This window comes from Orcinus orca, chromosome 13 (genome assembly GCF_937001465.1).
Source record: "Orcinus orca chromosome 13, mOrcOrc1.1, whole genome shotgun sequence".
Classification (NCBI taxonomy): domain Eukaryota; kingdom Metazoa; phylum Chordata; class Mammalia; order Artiodactyla; family Delphinidae; genus Orcinus; species Orcinus orca.
In genome coordinates, this window is record NC_064571.1 from 56,793,433 (window position 1) to 56,810,486 (window position 17,054).

General features: G+C 50.9%; 2 protein-coding genes across 4 annotated transcripts in view; both read left to right on the top strand.

The window, feature by feature from the left end:
• The window catches only part of THADA (THADA armadillo repeat containing), a 314,026-nt gene extending 306,740 nt beyond the window's left edge, over positions 1–7,286 (top strand). For all 3 annotated transcript variants that reach the window (XM_033419175.2, XM_033419174.2, XM_033419176.2), the window contains 2 exons: positions 4,932–5,101; positions 6,154–7,286. In XM_033419175.2, the coding sequence (XP_033275066.2) occupies positions 4,932–5,101; positions 6,154–6,546 (563 nt within the window). In that variant the 3' untranslated portion in view covers positions 6,547–7,286. The remainder of the gene's footprint in view (positions 1–4,931; positions 5,102–6,153) is intronic.
• Positions 7,287–10,674: 3,388 nt separating this feature from the next.
• ZFP36L2 (ZFP36 ring finger protein like 2) lies at positions 10,675–14,957 on the top strand. Its single transcript, XM_004265012.4, has 2 exons — positions 10,675–11,041; positions 11,566–14,957. The coding sequence occupies exons 1-2, from the start codon at positions 10,991–10,993 to the stop codon at positions 12,997–12,999; spliced, it is 1,485 nt and encodes a 494-aa protein (XP_004265060.1). The 5' UTR covers positions 10,675–10,990; the 3' UTR covers positions 13,000–14,957.
• Positions 14,958–17,054: the final 2,097 nt, after the last annotated feature.

Consider the following 17,054-nt stretch of genomic DNA (forward strand, 5'->3'; position numbering starts at 1 on the left):
GAGCGAAGTAAGTCAGAAAGAGAAAAACAAATATCATATATTAACGCATATATGTGGAATCTAGAAAAATGGCACAGATGAACCTATTTGCAGGGCAGGAATAGAAACACAGACGTAGAGAATGGACATGTGGACACGGAGGGGAAGGGGAGGGTGGGATGAACTGGGAGATTACGTTTGACATAAATACACTACATGTGTAAAGTAGATAGCTCGTGGGAAGCTGCTGGATAGCACAGGGAGCTCAGCTCGGTGCTCTGTGATGACCTAGATGGGTGGGATGGGGGAGGAAGGGAGGTCCAAGGGGGAGGGGATATATGTATACATATAGCTGATCCACTTCACTGTACAGCAGAAACTAACACAACATTGTAAAGCAATTATACTCCAATAATAAAAAAGAAACTTAGTATCTATCTTGTTAAAGTTATGCTAGTAGGTATGAAGTAGTTTCTCATTGTGGTTTTGATTTGTATTTCCCTGATGGTTAATGATGCTAAGTATCTTTTCATGTGCTTATTGGTCATTTGTATATCTTTTCTGGAGAAATGTCTATTCAGACCCTTTGCACAGGTTTTAACTGGGTTATTTGTCTTTTTATTATTGGGTTTTAAGAGTTTTTTTGTATTTTAGATACAAATCCCTTGTATGTTCTCCAATTCTGTGAGTTTTTTTTGCATTCTTAATGATGTCCTTTGAAGTACAAAAGTTTTCAATTTTGATGAAGTCTAATTTTTTTGCTTGTGCTTTTTTTTTTTTTTTTTTTTTTGCGGTACACGGGCCTCTCACCGCTGTGGCCTCTCCTGCTGCAGAGCACAGGCTCCGGACGCACAGGCTCAGCGGTCATGGCCCACGGGCCCAGCCGCTCCGCAGCATGTGGGATCCTCCCGGACCGGGGCACGAACCCGTGTCCCCTGCATCAGCAGGTGGACTCCCAACCACTGTGCCACCAGGGAAGCCCCCAGCCAGTTGTTTTAACACCCTTGTCGAAAATCAATTGACTGTAATTGTGAGAGTTTATTTCTGGACACTCAGTTCTATTCCATTGATCTATATTGTCTATCCTTATGCCAGTTTTGAAATTGGGAAGTATGAGTCCTCCAGTTTTGTTGTATTTTTCCAGATTGTTTTGGCTGTTCTGGACACACAACAGATTCTTCCGACACACTTGTTGCTTGGTCACTTGCTTTCTTGCTTCCTCGATGGACCTGCAGGCCTGTGAGAGCTTGGCTGGCCTGCGTGGTTAAGTGAAAAATTCCTCCCCCTACTCTTCAGCCTCCCCTTCAGAAGGCATTTGACCAGTAGAGATCTGGGCTGTTCTGGCTGAGCTGTCTTCATCCAGGGCAAGGTAGAAAAAGAGGGAACTTGGTGAGGTACATCTGGCCCCTCAAGCAGGTCTAAATCCAACTAATCCTGCCCTCATCCCCAACCCAGTGTCCCTTCCCCATCTCTCCTCACCTTGCAGGGTCAGTGTTTGGATGGTTATAATTCTAGTAGATTTCACTTCCAGCCAACTCACCAGCTCTCCTCTTGTGCTTCTGTCATTCCTGTCACTCTCCTGCCACTTCCTAAGCATGATGCACAGCAAAATGGTGCAGGATGGAGGATGTGTGTCGTGTCAGGTGGGGCAGGTGCATCCGTCTGGCCTTCCTGGTGGCATCTCTGGTCACCTCCAAGTGTTCTTCATGGACCCAGCAGGAATGTTGCCTGAGCTGCAGGCACTGGTTTTGCTGGTGGATGAAACTGTTTTCTTCCCTATGGGGCTTTCAGTCCTTGCCTTAAGGAGACAAAAAGAAGGGGTGGGGGGAAAACGAGTGAATCAGAGGGCAGGTTTTTCTGGAAGATTTCAAGATAAGCTGACCTGCTGCTGGTGCCACAATACTGAGGACTTACAGCTTTGACCCTTTTTTTCAAAATATGGCCCTTAGCTGGGAGCTCTTTTTCATGAATAAAAGTGATAAAACTGAGTCTGACTTATTCATCTCCATGGGTTACTGGGAGTGTTTCTCCATGGCTTCCCTGCAGGGGGGGTTGGCCTATGACTGAGGGAGACCTAGCTCAGTGCCACCACTGCTAACTGTGCAAACTTGGACCTGTTACCCAACCTCTGTGAGCACAACTTCCTTGTTTGTTAAATAAGGGTACCTCCCTCCTGGTGGTAGGAGCAATAGGAGTTCAAATAGAAGGAAAGTGTTCGTTATTATCAACGTATTGCTTGCTTTCTTTGTGGCAGTCCCTGTGTTAGTATTCAAACCAAATCAAGTGGGGTAAAGGAAGAGATTTCATGATCTCTAGAGCCATAAACTGGAATGTTTTGAGCATCTGCTATGTGTTTAATTGTATGCTGATCTTCATGTGTATTTTCAGTTCCTTGAGGTTTGAAAGATGCCGATTAATGGTATCTCTTCCCCATACAGACTCTAAACCAGTTGAGAACTACACAGGGGAGTCAGTAGAGATAAAAGTAGAGATTGTATTATAGGTGAAGGCTGGACCAACACATGGCTCACACCGACAGCTAAAATGTACCTTCACGCCTCCCCCCAGCTTTTTCTGTTTCTCAGTTTGAAGCCTGATTCTAGGCTGCAGAGCCTAAGGGGCAGGTGTCCTGAGGGACTGATTTGGGGCTCTGAGGATAGTAACGTTGATCCTTTGGCTGCTTCCGTGAGTCACGGGCTCTATGTAGTGCTGGCCCTGCTGGAGGTTCACCAACTCTGTTTATCTCACCAGGAAGACCTACATCTCTGGAATGTTGGTGCTAATCCTCCAAATCTGCGCTCTGCATGCACCATGAAACTTGTTGTCAATTCCGGTTTCTTTATAGCCACTTAAAGCTCTCTGACTGTACGCAAGTGAGTTAACGTATCTGTGCCTGGATTCCTCATCTGTGAAGTAGGGATGGTAATACCCAACCCAAAGGATGCTGAAGGACTGGAGAGAAAGGACTTGCTTAGGGAATGGCACCTAATAGGTCCACTAAGCCTGGTTCAACGCCCTGGGGAACTCAGCTTTCCATTCCAGACTCTGAGGCTTCTCCCTGTGTGCTGAGCAAGTCTCTTTGGGGGCCAAATGGTCACAGACAGGTCTGTGGGCTGGAGTGGAGATGTGGATTTGAGAAAGATGAGGTCTCAGTAGAAGTGTGTCATTGAAAGACAAGCATTGGTGTATGGATGCGTCCATAGAGATTTATTGTCTGTGCGGTGGGATTTCAGTCCTACGTTTCAGGCCTCCTCCGGGTTGGGGGTGGGAGACACGGGGTTGTTAGCAGAAATGTCAACACCCTGAGCCTCCCTTCAAACCCGTATTTAGGACTGTCTAAGGCAAAATGGTGAAGTAAGCAATGGTTTCCCCAAGGCACCCACTTCCTCTTTCTGCACCCCATTCGACTCTTTTAGCGCCCTTCCTCCAGCCAGCTAAGAAAATGAGTCTCTGAAAAACGATTTCACGCTAACAGAGGGCCACAGAATGTGAGCTAATCCCAGCCCCCACCTGTCACTGTGCGGCCTGTGAACTACCAACAGCTTTTACATTTTTAAATGGTTGGAAAAAATCAAAAGAGGAATATTATTTTGTGAAACAAAAATTACATGAAAGTCAAATTTTATTGTAACATAAATAAAGTTTTACTGGAACCTAGCCACAACCATTTGTTTACATATTGTCTATGGCTGCTTTCAGTCAGAGACCGTAAGACTCCCAAAGTCTAAAATATTTACCTTCTGGCCCTTTAAGAAAAAGTTTGCTGATGCCCTGCTCTAAGATGTTAGAGAGTTAACGTGTTATGTGCTCAATGGGATTTGGTTCAGAGGAAGGGACAAAGCAATGGAGTTCAGGCGTTGTCGGCAGGCTTGCAGAGGAGACGCTGGGTGGGAAGCTTTTGTGATATCCTTCCAGTTAGAAGGGCTGAGGGGAGATAGATGTCTAGTCTTGTAGGTGGGGCTGTGCTTCTGTCCACACTGGGATAGGGGGCATGGAAATGGTGGGATTCAGGCCTATGACTCATTCTAGCTGCACAGACAGCAGGATTCAGGAGTGGATTAATAACTCTTAGTGAGCGTATCCCACTATTCCACCAGCTTCCCTGCCAGGCTAGTGGCAGTGATTTTCCTTTTTGTTTTTTGGCTGTGTTGGGTCTTCGTTGCTGCGCACAGGCTTTCTCTAGTTGTGGCGAGCGGTGGCTACTCTTCGTTGCGGTGCGCAGGCTTCTCATTGCGGTGGCTTCTCTTCTTGCGGAGCACGGGCTCTAGGTGGGCGGGCTTCAGTAGCTGCAGCACGCAGGCTCGAAAGTTGTGGCACACAGGCCCTAGAGTGCACGGGCTTCAGTAGTTGTGGCGCGTGGGCACAGTAGTTGCAGCGTGCGGGCTCTAGGGCATGCAGGCATCAGTAGTTGTGGCGCACAGGCTCAGTAGTTGTGGCTCCCGGGCTCTAGAGCACAGGCTCAGTAGTTGTGGTGCACAAGCTTAGTTGCTGCATGGCATGTGGGACCTTTCCGGACCAGGGATCAAGCCCGTATCCCCTGCATTGGTAAGGCAGATTCTTTTGGGTTTTTTTTTAGTTAATTAATTAATTTTCATTTATTTATTTATTAATGGCTGTGGTGGCTTCTCTTTGTTGCTCAGCACGGGCTCTAGGTGCATGGGCTTCAGCAGTTGTAGCACGCAGGCTCAGTAGTTGTGGCTCGCAGGCTCTAGAGCACAGGCTCAGTAGTTGTCACGCACGGGCTTAGTTGCTCCGTGGCATGTGGGATCTTTCTGGACCAGGGCTCGAACCCGTGCCCGCTGCATTGGCAGGCAGATCCTTAACCACTGTGCCACCAGGGAAGTCCCTGGCAGTGATTTTACCTGAAGCCTTTAACGTTCCTGGAGTCCTGCACAGCCTCCCCAGTTGGCCCTGAGCAGCACATTCATGGTCCACCTCTCTCATTTCCACAGAATTTGCCTTCTGCCGGGTGGACGCCTCCATCGCACTGGATCTGGCCCTGGCTGTGCTGTGTGACCTGCTCCAGCAGTGGGACCAGCTGGCCCCTGGACTCCCAGTCCTGCTAGGATGGCTGTTGGGGGAGGGTGATGACCTCACGGCCTGTGTGGAGACTGTGCATCAGGTAATCCTGGGGTGTCCGGGCAGTGGAGGTGGGTGGGAGTGATCTTACACCCACCGGGTGCAGCACTTCCAGGCTTACATGGGCCTGATGTGCCTGCTGAAAGCGTGCTTCTGAGTGCTCAGATTACAGAGCAGCAAGCAATTAGGGAGTCTCCAAATGGCCCCAGCAGCCCGCAGGTGCTGCTGGGGCAGCTCTCATGCTGGCCTGTGGAGTTCCAACGGTAAGCCCCTTGGAAGAGGCCCCTTGGAATTTGAGAGTTTAACTATGGAGGATGCTTATTCGTCAACATTGGAGTGACCAGGGGCTCCCCATGGTTAGGTTTGAAGGTGAAACACTTCCAGAGAATCAGGTTCCTTCCAGGGTCTCTGCTGCTTGAAGAAAACTATGAGCCCCTCCAGGTGGGGGTAAGTCAACAGATAGGGAAACTGAGGACCCAGATAAGCAGGAAAAGCATCTTGGGAACTGAAATTCCTCTCTGCCAGTGTCTGACTCAGCTGGCCTTCTTGGCATCCCCGGCAGGCCAAGAGTTCAAAAAGCAGCCTGTTTATGGGAAATTAGGAGACAAGATAAAGTGTCTGTGATAAAATGACCTTGAAAATCCCCAGCATTATAGAAATTTGGTTTCATACTGAGAGACTAGTGTCTCGTGTTTGTCAATTCTTTGCTCTTTGCTGCTCAGATCTCCCTTCCTCCCTCCTCTCTGATTTCTAGATGTACCTTCAGGTCTAGGGCCCCCTCCTGTGTTGAGGTCCCCTTTTCAGCACCAAGCCCCCAAAATATCTTGGCTGAGAACCACAAACACATCTTTATCAAAGGTCATGTTAAGTCTGGGGGAAAAAAATTTCTCTCCAGTGGAGAAGTACGAGTGAAGATAGAAGGTGACCTTCAAGGCTGCAAGTGCTGTGTGTACAGGGGTGTTGACAGGCGAGAGTGAGCCCTCTGTCAGGTGGGGAGGGGACACACTGCTTCTGCATCTGCCAGGACTCTGTTCTGGACTGGGGCCAGTCAGCATCCCCTGTAAGGTTGACTTTTGGCTTTTTCATCGGACTTAGGTGGAAGACTACCTGTTTGAAAAAACAGAAGTCAACTTTTGGGCTGAGACCCTGATCTTCATGAAATACCTCTACAAGCACCTCTTCCGCCTCCTCTCCAAGTCCAGCTGGCGTCCCCTCAGCCCCGAGAGGCTCTGTCATCTTCAGAGGACAGCGTCAGAGCAATGCCACCTCCTTTCCCAGCTCTTCAGAGAGCTGCCACCAACTGCTGAGTTTTTGAAGACGGCGGAGTTCACAAGACTGCGCATTCGGGAGGAAAGGGCTTTGGCTTGCCTGAGGTTACTGGCGTTTCTGGAAGGAAAGGAAGGGGAAGACACCCCAGTTCTCAGGGCTTTGGACTCTCCTGCAGCAGGGAATCAGTTAACTCTTCCAAGAACAGAAACGGCTTGTTGAAGAAAGACGACTTGTGGGGTTGGGGGTAGGGTGGATTGTTCCCCCAGTCAATCTGCAGGAAAATGTTGAACAGAAACTTAAGCGTCTTCTCCCCTTCACAACTCCCCCACTTCTGTGAGTCTAGTCTTCTGTCCTACAGAGGACTTTTTCTTCAGTTCAGTCATTCAAGGCAGCCTCGTTTATTGCAGCTACTGTAGGACGTGAGGCTACCACGTTGAATATTGACTCTGTTCCCAGGTGCAGGCCACCTGCAGGCCTGAATTAGCCTTTTTCATCCCCCAGGACCTCCAGTGTCCAACCAGAGCCGGCCTACATTTTTCTCTGAATTGACTACACAGAGTTGGGTTTTAACACATGATTTCCCCCCCCCCTTTTCTGGCTAGTTGTGGGAGCTGGATTAGTTGGCAAACAGCCCACTTGGTCAGAATTCCAAATTTTATTCGATTTTAGCAAAGGCAGAAATGTATTCCAAATGTTGGATCCTGGGAGAATTAAGGATCGACTTCATACAAATAATTTTGTTTTTACTGTCTGCATGTTTAAGCCTTCAGTGACCTACACATGCCATCCTAATTATTAAAAGAGCCATTAAGAGCTCCTACCCCCCTCTCCCCACCATAAAAAGTATCTGTGCTATTGTTAGGAAAACAGATTCACCACCCAGTGAAATCATAGACTCTTGGCTGTTAGAAGGAACCTGGGGAAAGGAGAGTCAGAATAAATGACTTATTTGACGCCTACACTGTTTACTGTCATTTTCTTGGTGGCAGTAACAAGAAGATTCGTATTTAAGATGCCAGAAAACTTCTATCCATTTCAGTGATTTAACCTGGAAACCTTAAAGGTTTCCTGCTTTTCTAAGTCCAGCCCTCCCCTCTTTCTCAGACACCCAGCAGGTGTCGCTCTTGCATACGTTTTGCTGCTAGTTTTGTTTTCCACTGGCTTACCGGTTTTAATTTATAATTTCAGAGTGAAGTGTTACCCAAAGACAGTTATCTTGAAATTCATAGCTTGGATGGGTCATAGCCTCATCCACATTCATTTTTCATCCTAGTTATCTGAAAGAACCATTTCAGTAATCCTATGTACACTTGGCCCAGCTTTTTAGGGTCTGTAAATACATTTAAATACTTCTCAGGTGAGCAATCAGAATTATTTTATTGATGTTTGAGGGTCTGGAGGGGCAGTTTAGAGGGGAGAGGGTTTGATATGATCATTTCCTACTACAGAAAGACTTATATTTCAAATATAATTTGTTTCTCTTTGAAAGAAAACCACCTAACACTAAAAAATAGAGCCTACTAGAAGAATAGAGAAAGGTCTGTGTAGGAAGAAGTAAGGAAAGAAGTTAACTTAGTGTCCAAAGTTTTGCCCTAAAGAGACAGGAAATTCCCTGGTGGTTTTGCACTATTCAGCTCAAAATGTGTTTTCTGTGATCCTGAATTAATAACCTGGTTAGGCATCTGTGTAGCCCACACTTGATGGAAAGTTGCCAGCTGAACATTTCTTTTTGTTCTGAGAAGACGTGGCTGGTGAGAAGTCAGGGAATTGGCACAATGTGGTGATAACCATGGTAGAATAATTATGAAACCGGCTCCAGCAAAGCCCAGCTCACTGGAAAAGGCCAGCATTCCTTTTTTCTCCATTTAAAATGAAATAAAAGCAGTTACATAATAATAAAAATATTTTCTACCAGCAGGTACTCTGTACCAAAGCATGTACCATACCATGTTTACATGTTAGCTCCAAAGTCCTTCTACCAAGCCTGCAAAGTGGGTGTTCTCATAGCTGTTGAGAATTACCCCAGATTTTGATCTTGGCTGGTTGTAGCCAGCCTGAGAGCACAGGAGAGACAGATGTTTCCACTGGTTTTTGTATCTGAAATCTTGTCACTGACCTCCAATAGCACTGGTGAGGGAAATTGCTGTTTCACACTTTCCTGATGCATTCCCACGGGAAACTCAGAATACCCCACTGTCAGGGCCATCCTCAGACTCTTGTGCTGTGGTTCATTTCAACAAAGAACAAAACAGCATCAGGGTTCTTGGGTATTCTAGGCTGTTAAGTGTCAGCCATGGTTGCCCAGCCTTGTCTAGGGGCCAGTATAGGCCGGGTGGCAAAAGTGAAGCAGTCACATCTTCTGAGGTCACTGCCCTTGGCTCCAAGCTCGAGGGTCCAAGATTTGGTGACCCCTCAGCTCTGCATTCACGATTCTGTAGACCTCCACCCATCTGGCCATACTCCAGAGGCCTGGCTTTCTCCATTTTTATGCTTTGTCAATTTGTTTTAATAAATAAGATGGAGTATACTTATCTTTTAAAAACCTTAACAGATAACTCATTTGCACCTTGACAAAGGTGAGAGATGAGTAAAGCAGGAATTATCTTAGTTTTACAAAGAAACCCAGGTGCCAAAGTGATTTTGTGATTTGCCTGAAATCACATGGCTTATAAGGGACAGGGCCTGAACTCCAGCCCTATGTTTCCGATCCTGAAGTCCTTGCAGCCCTATGCTGACTCTAGCTCTCTGGGTGGGTGAGGAGTGCAGCAATGGGCTCTGCGTGCAAGCTGAACTCTAAAGAGGTTTCCTGAGTGACAGGCCTGGCTCATTCCCTCCCAGGGTAGCTGAGAGAGGGAATGAGCGCCGCCGAATGGAAGTAAGCACAAGGAAACAGCCAGAAACAAGATCAACTGGGCAAGGGGGCGTGGGTCTCGGGAGCTTCTTTCCCTGGCGGGTACTGGACCTTCCAACTTAGGCGCAATTACAACCTAGGCTGCCAGGTGTGCGAAATCATGGGCCCCGCTCCAGCTTTTTTGGCAGCATATCCGTAGACGCGGAGTGAGAAGTGTCCTGGACCGGACTCCAGATCTGCCCCAGTGGGGCTGACAGTGGCCTTAGCTGCACTGGGCGCTAGGCGGGGGTGTCTGCCCCGTACCCGGAGGGCGCCGTTGGCAAAGAGCATTTCCCAACGCGGGCTTTTGGGGTGTGGGGCTGGCAAGAGAAGGAAACCGGGGCGAGCCCACCAGGCGCATCCTCGGTGCCTAGCCCAGCCTGGCTGCGGGTCGGCCTCAGCCGGAGCCCCCAGCCCACAACGAGTTAAGGCGGGGCGCGGCGCCCTCAACGGCCCGGGAGTTAAGGGGCTAGGAGGGCGCGCCAGGCCAAGGCTGCGGCGGGAGGGCGGGAGCCTCGGCTGGCAGCTGTACCACAACCCCCAGGAGGGCAGGGGAAAGCCGGACAGACCAGCAGACGGACGAGGCGTTGGGAAGTGCCTCCATGCCTGCGCGGCTCTCCTGGCCTTTCCTCCCGTCCTCCCAGCCGGCTCCCCCGCCCGGGACGCCCCGCGCCACTCCGCGCCTTTGGCCCTGGCTCAAGGTCTTGTGATGTGATTAGCAAAGCCAGCGCCTTGTCCTCAGACACTCAGCCCTGCCCGGCAGGGCTCGGCGCTCAAGCCCTGTTTACTGCAGGCTGGGCGGGAAGAGGGGCGGAGGAACCGGCCCAGGCTCCTCCGGGCGAGACTGCCTGCCCTGGCAGCCTCCCGCGTGGCCGCTCCGGCCCCACCCCCACCGCGTCTCCACGTGCAGTCGGGATGGAGCCACTACCGGTCAGACTCGGGCCCAGAGTCCCCGCACCCCGGCCGGAGCTCCCTTAGCAAAAACAGCCGGGCCGCGCGGACGGTTGCAATATTCTTGCATTTTGCAATTCCCGCGCCCAGTATAAAACCGAGGGTGGGAGAGAAAAGCTCCGCAATTTCGCCTAGCAGGACCGGGCGGGGAAAGACACGTCCAGGGCTGCAGAAACCCGGCCACGTTAAATGTGCTGGGGATTTCCAACAGTACAGCCCCAAAGGAGTGGAGCCGTACCTTCCCGCCGCCACCCAGCAGCACCCATCTGGGCCGAGCTCTCCACGCCGCCCCGGGCGCCCCAGCGGCCAGCCCCGCCCCGAGGCCTCTCCGCCCCCTCCCGCAGAGGAAAAAAATTGGCGGCGGCCAATGGGAGGCCAGGAAGGCGCCTGACGTCCGCAGGCCGGCGGGCGGCGTTGCCTGGAGACCCCGGCGGGGTCAGCCTTCTGTCCCCTCCCCGCGGCAGGCCCGCCCCGCCGCTGCCGCGCTCCGGGGCTCTATATAGGGCGCGCGCTCTCGGGCGGCTGAGTTCCAACAGTCCGCGAGCTGCAGTCGGCTCCGCGCGGGGGGGGCGGGCCGGGCACCCCGGGGCGCGGAGGAGCGCTCTAGCTTCACTCTCCTCTCCCCCCACTCTGCACTCCCGGGCACCCTCAAACCAGTTCAAGCTGCTGCCCCCGCTCCCTCTTTTCTGGCCCCCCGCAAACTTTCGGTCCCTCCCCCGCCCCTCGCCCGTTATTCGTCGTGGCTCAAGCCCGGCCGCGCCGCCCCGAGGGCTCCTCCGGACCTCCCAGCCTGCAGCTCCGACCATTACAGGATCCAGAAACATGTCGACCACACTTCTGTCCGCCTTCTACGATATCGACTTCTTGTGCAAGGTACGCGGAGGAGAAGGGAGGGAAGAGGACGGGCAAGGAGGAAGCCCTTGGAGTTTTCAGGCTTGGCCTTCTGTCCTCGGCTTTGGGGGTCCTCTTCCCTCCTTGACTTTTTGGGCTTGGGGAAAATGCCGGAGTTTGCAATGTGTGCTCGAACCTTGTGGACGGGGAGAAGGAGCGGGGAGGAAGGGCAGGAGGGAGTCGCTGTAGCTGTTTAGTTTCTCCGCAGCCGACCACAGCCACACTTGCCCGGGGCTTCCCGGACGGGGTTTGCGCCGCCCAGGCCGGCGGCCCACGACTGAGGATCACATGTCGCAACCCAGCGCGGCCTAGGGTGGAGAGTCCGGCTCCTCCCAACGCAAACTTGATTCTTGTGCGCGTGTAAGGGTGGAGGTTGGGGGCCGAGTCGAGATCCGAAAAAAAAAAAGAATTGGAGGGCTGGAAGTGGTTCTTCTGCAGCTCACCCCAACGCATCCCTCTCCTCTTCCCACTTTTCATCCCTTACCCGCTATCCTCCTTTTTGGCAGACGGAGAAGTCCCTGGCCAACCTCAATCTGAACAACATGCTGGACAAGAAGGCGGTGGGGACACCCGTGGCCGCCGCCCCCAGCTCGGGCTTCACGCCGGGCTTCCTCCGTCGGCACTCAGCCAGCAACCTGCACGCGCTCGCCCACCCCGCGCCTAGCCCCGGCAGCTGCTCGCCCAAGTTCCCGGGCGCAGCTAACGGCAGCAGCTGCGGCAGCGCGGCGGCGGGCGGGCCGGCCTCCTACGGCACCCTTAAGGAGCCGTCGGGGGGCGGCGGCACGGCCCTGCTGAACAAGGAGAACAAATTCCGGGACCGCTCGTTCAGCGACAACGGCGAGCGCAGCCAGCACCTCCTCCACCTGCAGCAGCAGCAGCAGAAGGGGGGAGGCGGCTCCCAGATCAACTCAACGCGCTACAAAACTGAGCTGTGCCGGCCTTTCGAGGAGAGCGGCACGTGCAAGTACGGCGAAAAGTGCCAGTTCGCGCATGGCTTCCACGAGCTGCGCAGTCTGACGCGGCACCCCAAGTACAAGACGGAGCTGTGCCGCACCTTCCACACCATCGGCTTCTGCCCCTATGGGCCGCGCTGCCACTTCATCCACAACGCCGATGAGCGGCGGCCCGCGCCGTCGGGGGGTGCCTCTGGGGACCTGCGCACCTTCAGCGCCCGCGACGCGCTGCACCTGGGCTTCCCGCGGGAGCCGCGGCCCAAGCTGCACCACAGCCTCAGCTTCTCGGGCTTCCCGTCGGGCCACCACCAGCCCCCGGGGGGCCTGGAGTCGCCCCTGCTGCTCGACAGCCCCACGTCGCGCACGCCGCCGCCACCCTCCTGCTCCTCGGCTTCGTCTTGCTCCTCGTCCGCTTCGTCTTGCTCCTCGGCCTCGGCTGCCTCCACGCCCTCGGGCGCCCCGACGTGCTGTGCCTCTGCGGCGGCAGCGGCCGCGGCCGCGCTGCTGTACGGCACCGGGGGCGCCGAGGACCTGCTCGCGCCGGGCGCGCCCTGCGCCACCTGCTCGTCGGCCTCGTGCGCCAACAACGCCTTCGCCTTCGGCCCGGAGCTGAGCAGCCTCATCACACCTCTCGCCATCCAGACCCACAACTTCGCCGCCGTGGCCGCCGCCGCCTACTATCGCAGCCAGCAGCAGCAGCAGCAGGGCCTAGTGCCCCCCGCGCAGCCCCCGGCGCCGCCCAGCGCGCCCCTCCCTGCCAGCGCCGCCGCGCCGCCCTCGCCGCCCTTCAGCTTCCAGCTGCCACGCCGCCTGTCCGAGTCGCCCGTGTTCGACGCGCCTCCTAGTCCCCCGGACTCACTGTCTGACCGCGACAGCTACTTGAGCGGCTCTCTGAGCTCGGGCAGCCTCAGCGGCTCTGAGTCCCCCAGCCTCGACCCCGGCCGCCGCCTGCCCATCTTCAGCCGCCTCTCCATCTCCGACGACTGAGGCAAGAGGGCGCTAGTGAGGAGGAGGAAGGGAAGGTCGTTCTGGGGGTGTTGGAGGGCGCCCCTGCAGTCGCGCCCCTGCTAGGGGCAGGGAGGCTCGGGAGTGTGGGGGGCTGACCTCGGCCACAAGCAGACTGCAGGCCGCACCGAGCACTTGGACTCGAACTTGTGTGCTGGGAGGGGCCCCCACCCCTCCCCTTTCGGTTTCCTCTTGTTTTGTTTTGTTTTTTATTATTATTTTTATTATTATTACGAAGTTTCATTCTTGTTGAGCGAAAAAAAGCCTACGAACTTTTTGTATTGAACAAAATATTCACAACAGAGCAGTTGTGATGCGAATAGAACAAAAACCAAACACAAACTTTTTTAGGTCTCCGATGAGTTTGGGACTTTAGGAAAAATCACCCCGGCACCAGCAGCTACCAACCACCATTCCATATCTTCACTTGCAAAGCATTAGTTACAGTCCAGATGTGGGGACTCTTATCTTGAGAGAGGTTCCTAATTGTCTCAGACCAGTGTAAACAAACAAGCCAGTCAACACCTTGCTAAACCTATAAGCTTTTAGAATCCAATATTCTGCCAAGAATATGCCTTGATAGTAGACCTCAGCTCCATGGGTGTTTTTTGTTTTTTAACAAAGTTATATATGTCTGGAAGAAAAAAAACCTTGCATTCCAAAGTTTCATACTGGTTCCTGGTTTCATTGCCACCACTTAGTGGATGTTTAAGTTAGAACCGTTTTGTCTGCTCTTTCTGGAAGCCTTGGGCAGAGCTTAGTTTGTAATTGTTGGGGAATAACTGCTGAATTTTTAGCTGTTTTGAGTTGATTCGCACCACTGCACCACAACTCAATATGAAAAAACTATTTAACTTATTTATTATCTTGTGAAAAGTATACATTGAAAATTTTGTTCATACTGTATTTATCAAGTATGATGAAAAGCAATAGATATATATTCTTTTATTATGTTAAATTATGATTGCCATTATTAATCGGCAAAATGTGGAGTGTATGTTCTTTTCACAGTAATATATGCCTTTTGTAACTTCACTTGGTTATTTTATTGTAAATGAGTAAAAAAAATTCTTAATTTAAGAGATTGTATGTAATATTTATTTCATTAATTTCTTTCCTTGTTTACGTAAATTTTGAAAGATTGCATGGTTTCTTTACGGAAATCTTATCTTGATGCTGTGGAAGTAGTTTGAGGAATATCTTATGAGTTTTTCTTAGAATGTATCATGGTTGTAGCCCATCCAACTTTAAAAGAAAAAAGTGACCACATACTTTGCAATCAGGCTTACATGTGGCATGCTTTTCTCATTCCATCTTTATAAATCAGCAGAAAATGGTTTTTGTTTGCTTATTCCACCAGTTCTACTGTGACATACTCTGCATATAAAGACATGTAGCAATAATGGGGGGGGAGGGTAATCTCACAGTGCCTTTGGAAGGGCCAGAACTTGCCTTAAATCTTCCTCAACCAAATAAGTATTTTGTCTATTAGTGCTTGAGAGAATTTGAATGTAGGATGGGTTCAACTGCACAAAAGGAAAAGATTTTTACCACTTTTTTTTATATAGCTATAAAGTGAAGAGGCCACCTCTTAGTGCTAAAATGATATGTAGTACATGAATATGCCTTGTTTAATTACAGAAAATTCCAAAACTTGTACTTTTTTTTTTTTTTTTTCCGTGTGGAAAGGCAGGAATGCTTTCCTGGACAGCGGATGAATGAGCAGTAGGTGTAGTTTGTACGTAGGTACAGTTGGAGCACTATGTATGTATGTATTCTGGACTACTTTGACAGAAGTAGGTATTTGAATGTAACAAGGTTAAGTCAACTTGAGTTGTAATATATTTGGGGAATCAGTTCACTACAAATTGTGACTGTAAACATTGTACTGTAAATGTTTTGTAGTTTTCCCCCAATAAAACTTTTGGGAAAAAAAGGTATTGATGTGTAAGATAGCTTCCTTTTTTAAATGGGAGTATCTAGGTTTGTACCTTCTCACCGCTGTCAGGCATTACTCAGGTCTTAGAGGGATTGGGGGGGGCTAGGGTTCAGAGAGCTGGCAGAGCCAGAGTTCAGAAGAGCCTGTCCCCCTATATATTTTATATACAAGTTCTTTTAGCTGAAAGAAAGTAATTTGGACCGTCAAGGGCATTAGTTAGCTGTTCTCTTTGGTAATAAGATGCATCCCCGCGTTGGCTGACTGGTGGCTGGGCCTGGTTGGGAAGCCTGAGGCGTGGGGCCTGCCTATGAGTCACCAAGCAGATCACGTGTCTGCAGTGGCAGCTGAAGGTCTGATTTTTTTTTTTTTCCACTGGGACGCACAGGGAACCAAACTGCTTGGGTGAGGAGGGTCTTGCCAGCCCGTGGCTGAACTGGGGATGGGGGCTTAGGCCCAGCCTTTCCTGGGCCGGAGAACCAGGGTTTGGCCTGGACTTTGGAAATCCTGGTTGTGTCCTTGTCCACAGAGGACAGAAAGAGAAGGAAGATGAAACAGGTTAAACTTATATCAGGGTAATGTTTATGTGGACGGCTTCCTCTGGGAGTGAGCACACACGTTATTTATGCAAAAGGATTAGTGTCTGTGCTTGAGACAACTGTAAGCGGCCAGAAAGCAAATCCAACCCAGGTCTGGGAAAAAAAAAAAGCATCAGTCTGTCTGCTGATTCTCACACAATTGAGCAAAACCTTAGTATGGTTCTTTCCTGCAATCACTTTAGAAGTTAAAAAGGTGGTTCATAGGGCTTCCCTGGTGGCGCAGTGGCTGAGAGTCCGCCTGCCGATGCAGGGGACACGTGTTCGTGCCCCGATCCAGGAAGATCCCATATGCTGCAGAGCGGCTGGGCCCGTGAGCCATGGCCGCTGAGCCTGCGCGTCCGGAGCCTGTGCTCCGCAACGGAAGAGGCCACAACAGTGAGAGGCCCGCGTACCGCAAAAAAAAAAAAAAAAAAGGTGGGTCATAAATCAATTCTGTTTTTCCTTCTCTATCCCGCCCCCGCCAACATACAGAGTTCAGACTTTTTTTTTCAAAGTAAGTAAGAGATTTAGCAAAAGTTTTGTTTCCTCATCTACAACATATGGGCTCTATCACCCATACTTGCATCCCCTCGACGCTGTGTTTGCCTGTGTTCGCCGGGGTCTCCCGGGTCTCACAGCTGAGCCTGATGGGGAGGGCGCCGTCGGTGAAGCGCGCCAGGCCCCGGGCAGCTGTTTCACGTTAACGATGATTGCGCTGGTGTTAACCGGAGCGTTTTGGTGCTGGGCGCGCGCTGCCAAAGGGGATGGGAAACAGTTTCAAAGTTCTCCCAGATGCCGGCCCCTGGCTGGGGAGGGGCGGGTGGGCGGCCTCAGCAGCGGGGGAGGGGAAGCCTGAGGCCAAGGAGGGCTCGACGAGTGAAGACCCTGCAGGCTCGTAGGCCTCTTCACCTTAAAGAATGTACAATGGCGAGGAAAAGTCTAAAATGTGGTGCTATATAGGCCAAACTGCATTTCAAAGGCCTTGTTTCCACTTCATTCCAAGACATTTTTCTAAACAAGTGCTTTTGATCAACTGGAATGTTAGACTTCTTTCTGGGGTAAGCCACATTCATTTTTAAAAATTGGTTTGTCTGAAAGCCCAACTGCTAAGAGCTGATGTTTTTGTATTTTAGACCCAGTGGAGCGTGGAAAGCTGGGGGGAATCATTCAGAAATTTTCTCTTGCTGCAGATCAATGGAGGGTATGTGGGTCATTGTCTTTCTGCAGCGGCTGGAATTAACAGCAAACAAAACGCTCTACAATTGCTTGATCACCCTTAGAAAAGTTTTCTTGTAAATTAAGGGAACTAGAAGTAAAAACTGCAAGTAAGAACAAGCCAGGATTCCTATCACGGGCTGGGGAGCGGAACTAAAACTGACTCCTGAATTATACTCAAGATAAAATTCTTTTGGAGTTAGTTGTGCAAATGAGCCCAGAATGTGATGGTGTTTAGAATGTCTTAATAGTGGCATTTCCACTAGCTATTTGAAAACTAAGGTATTTTTTAAGCAACCAATTAGTGT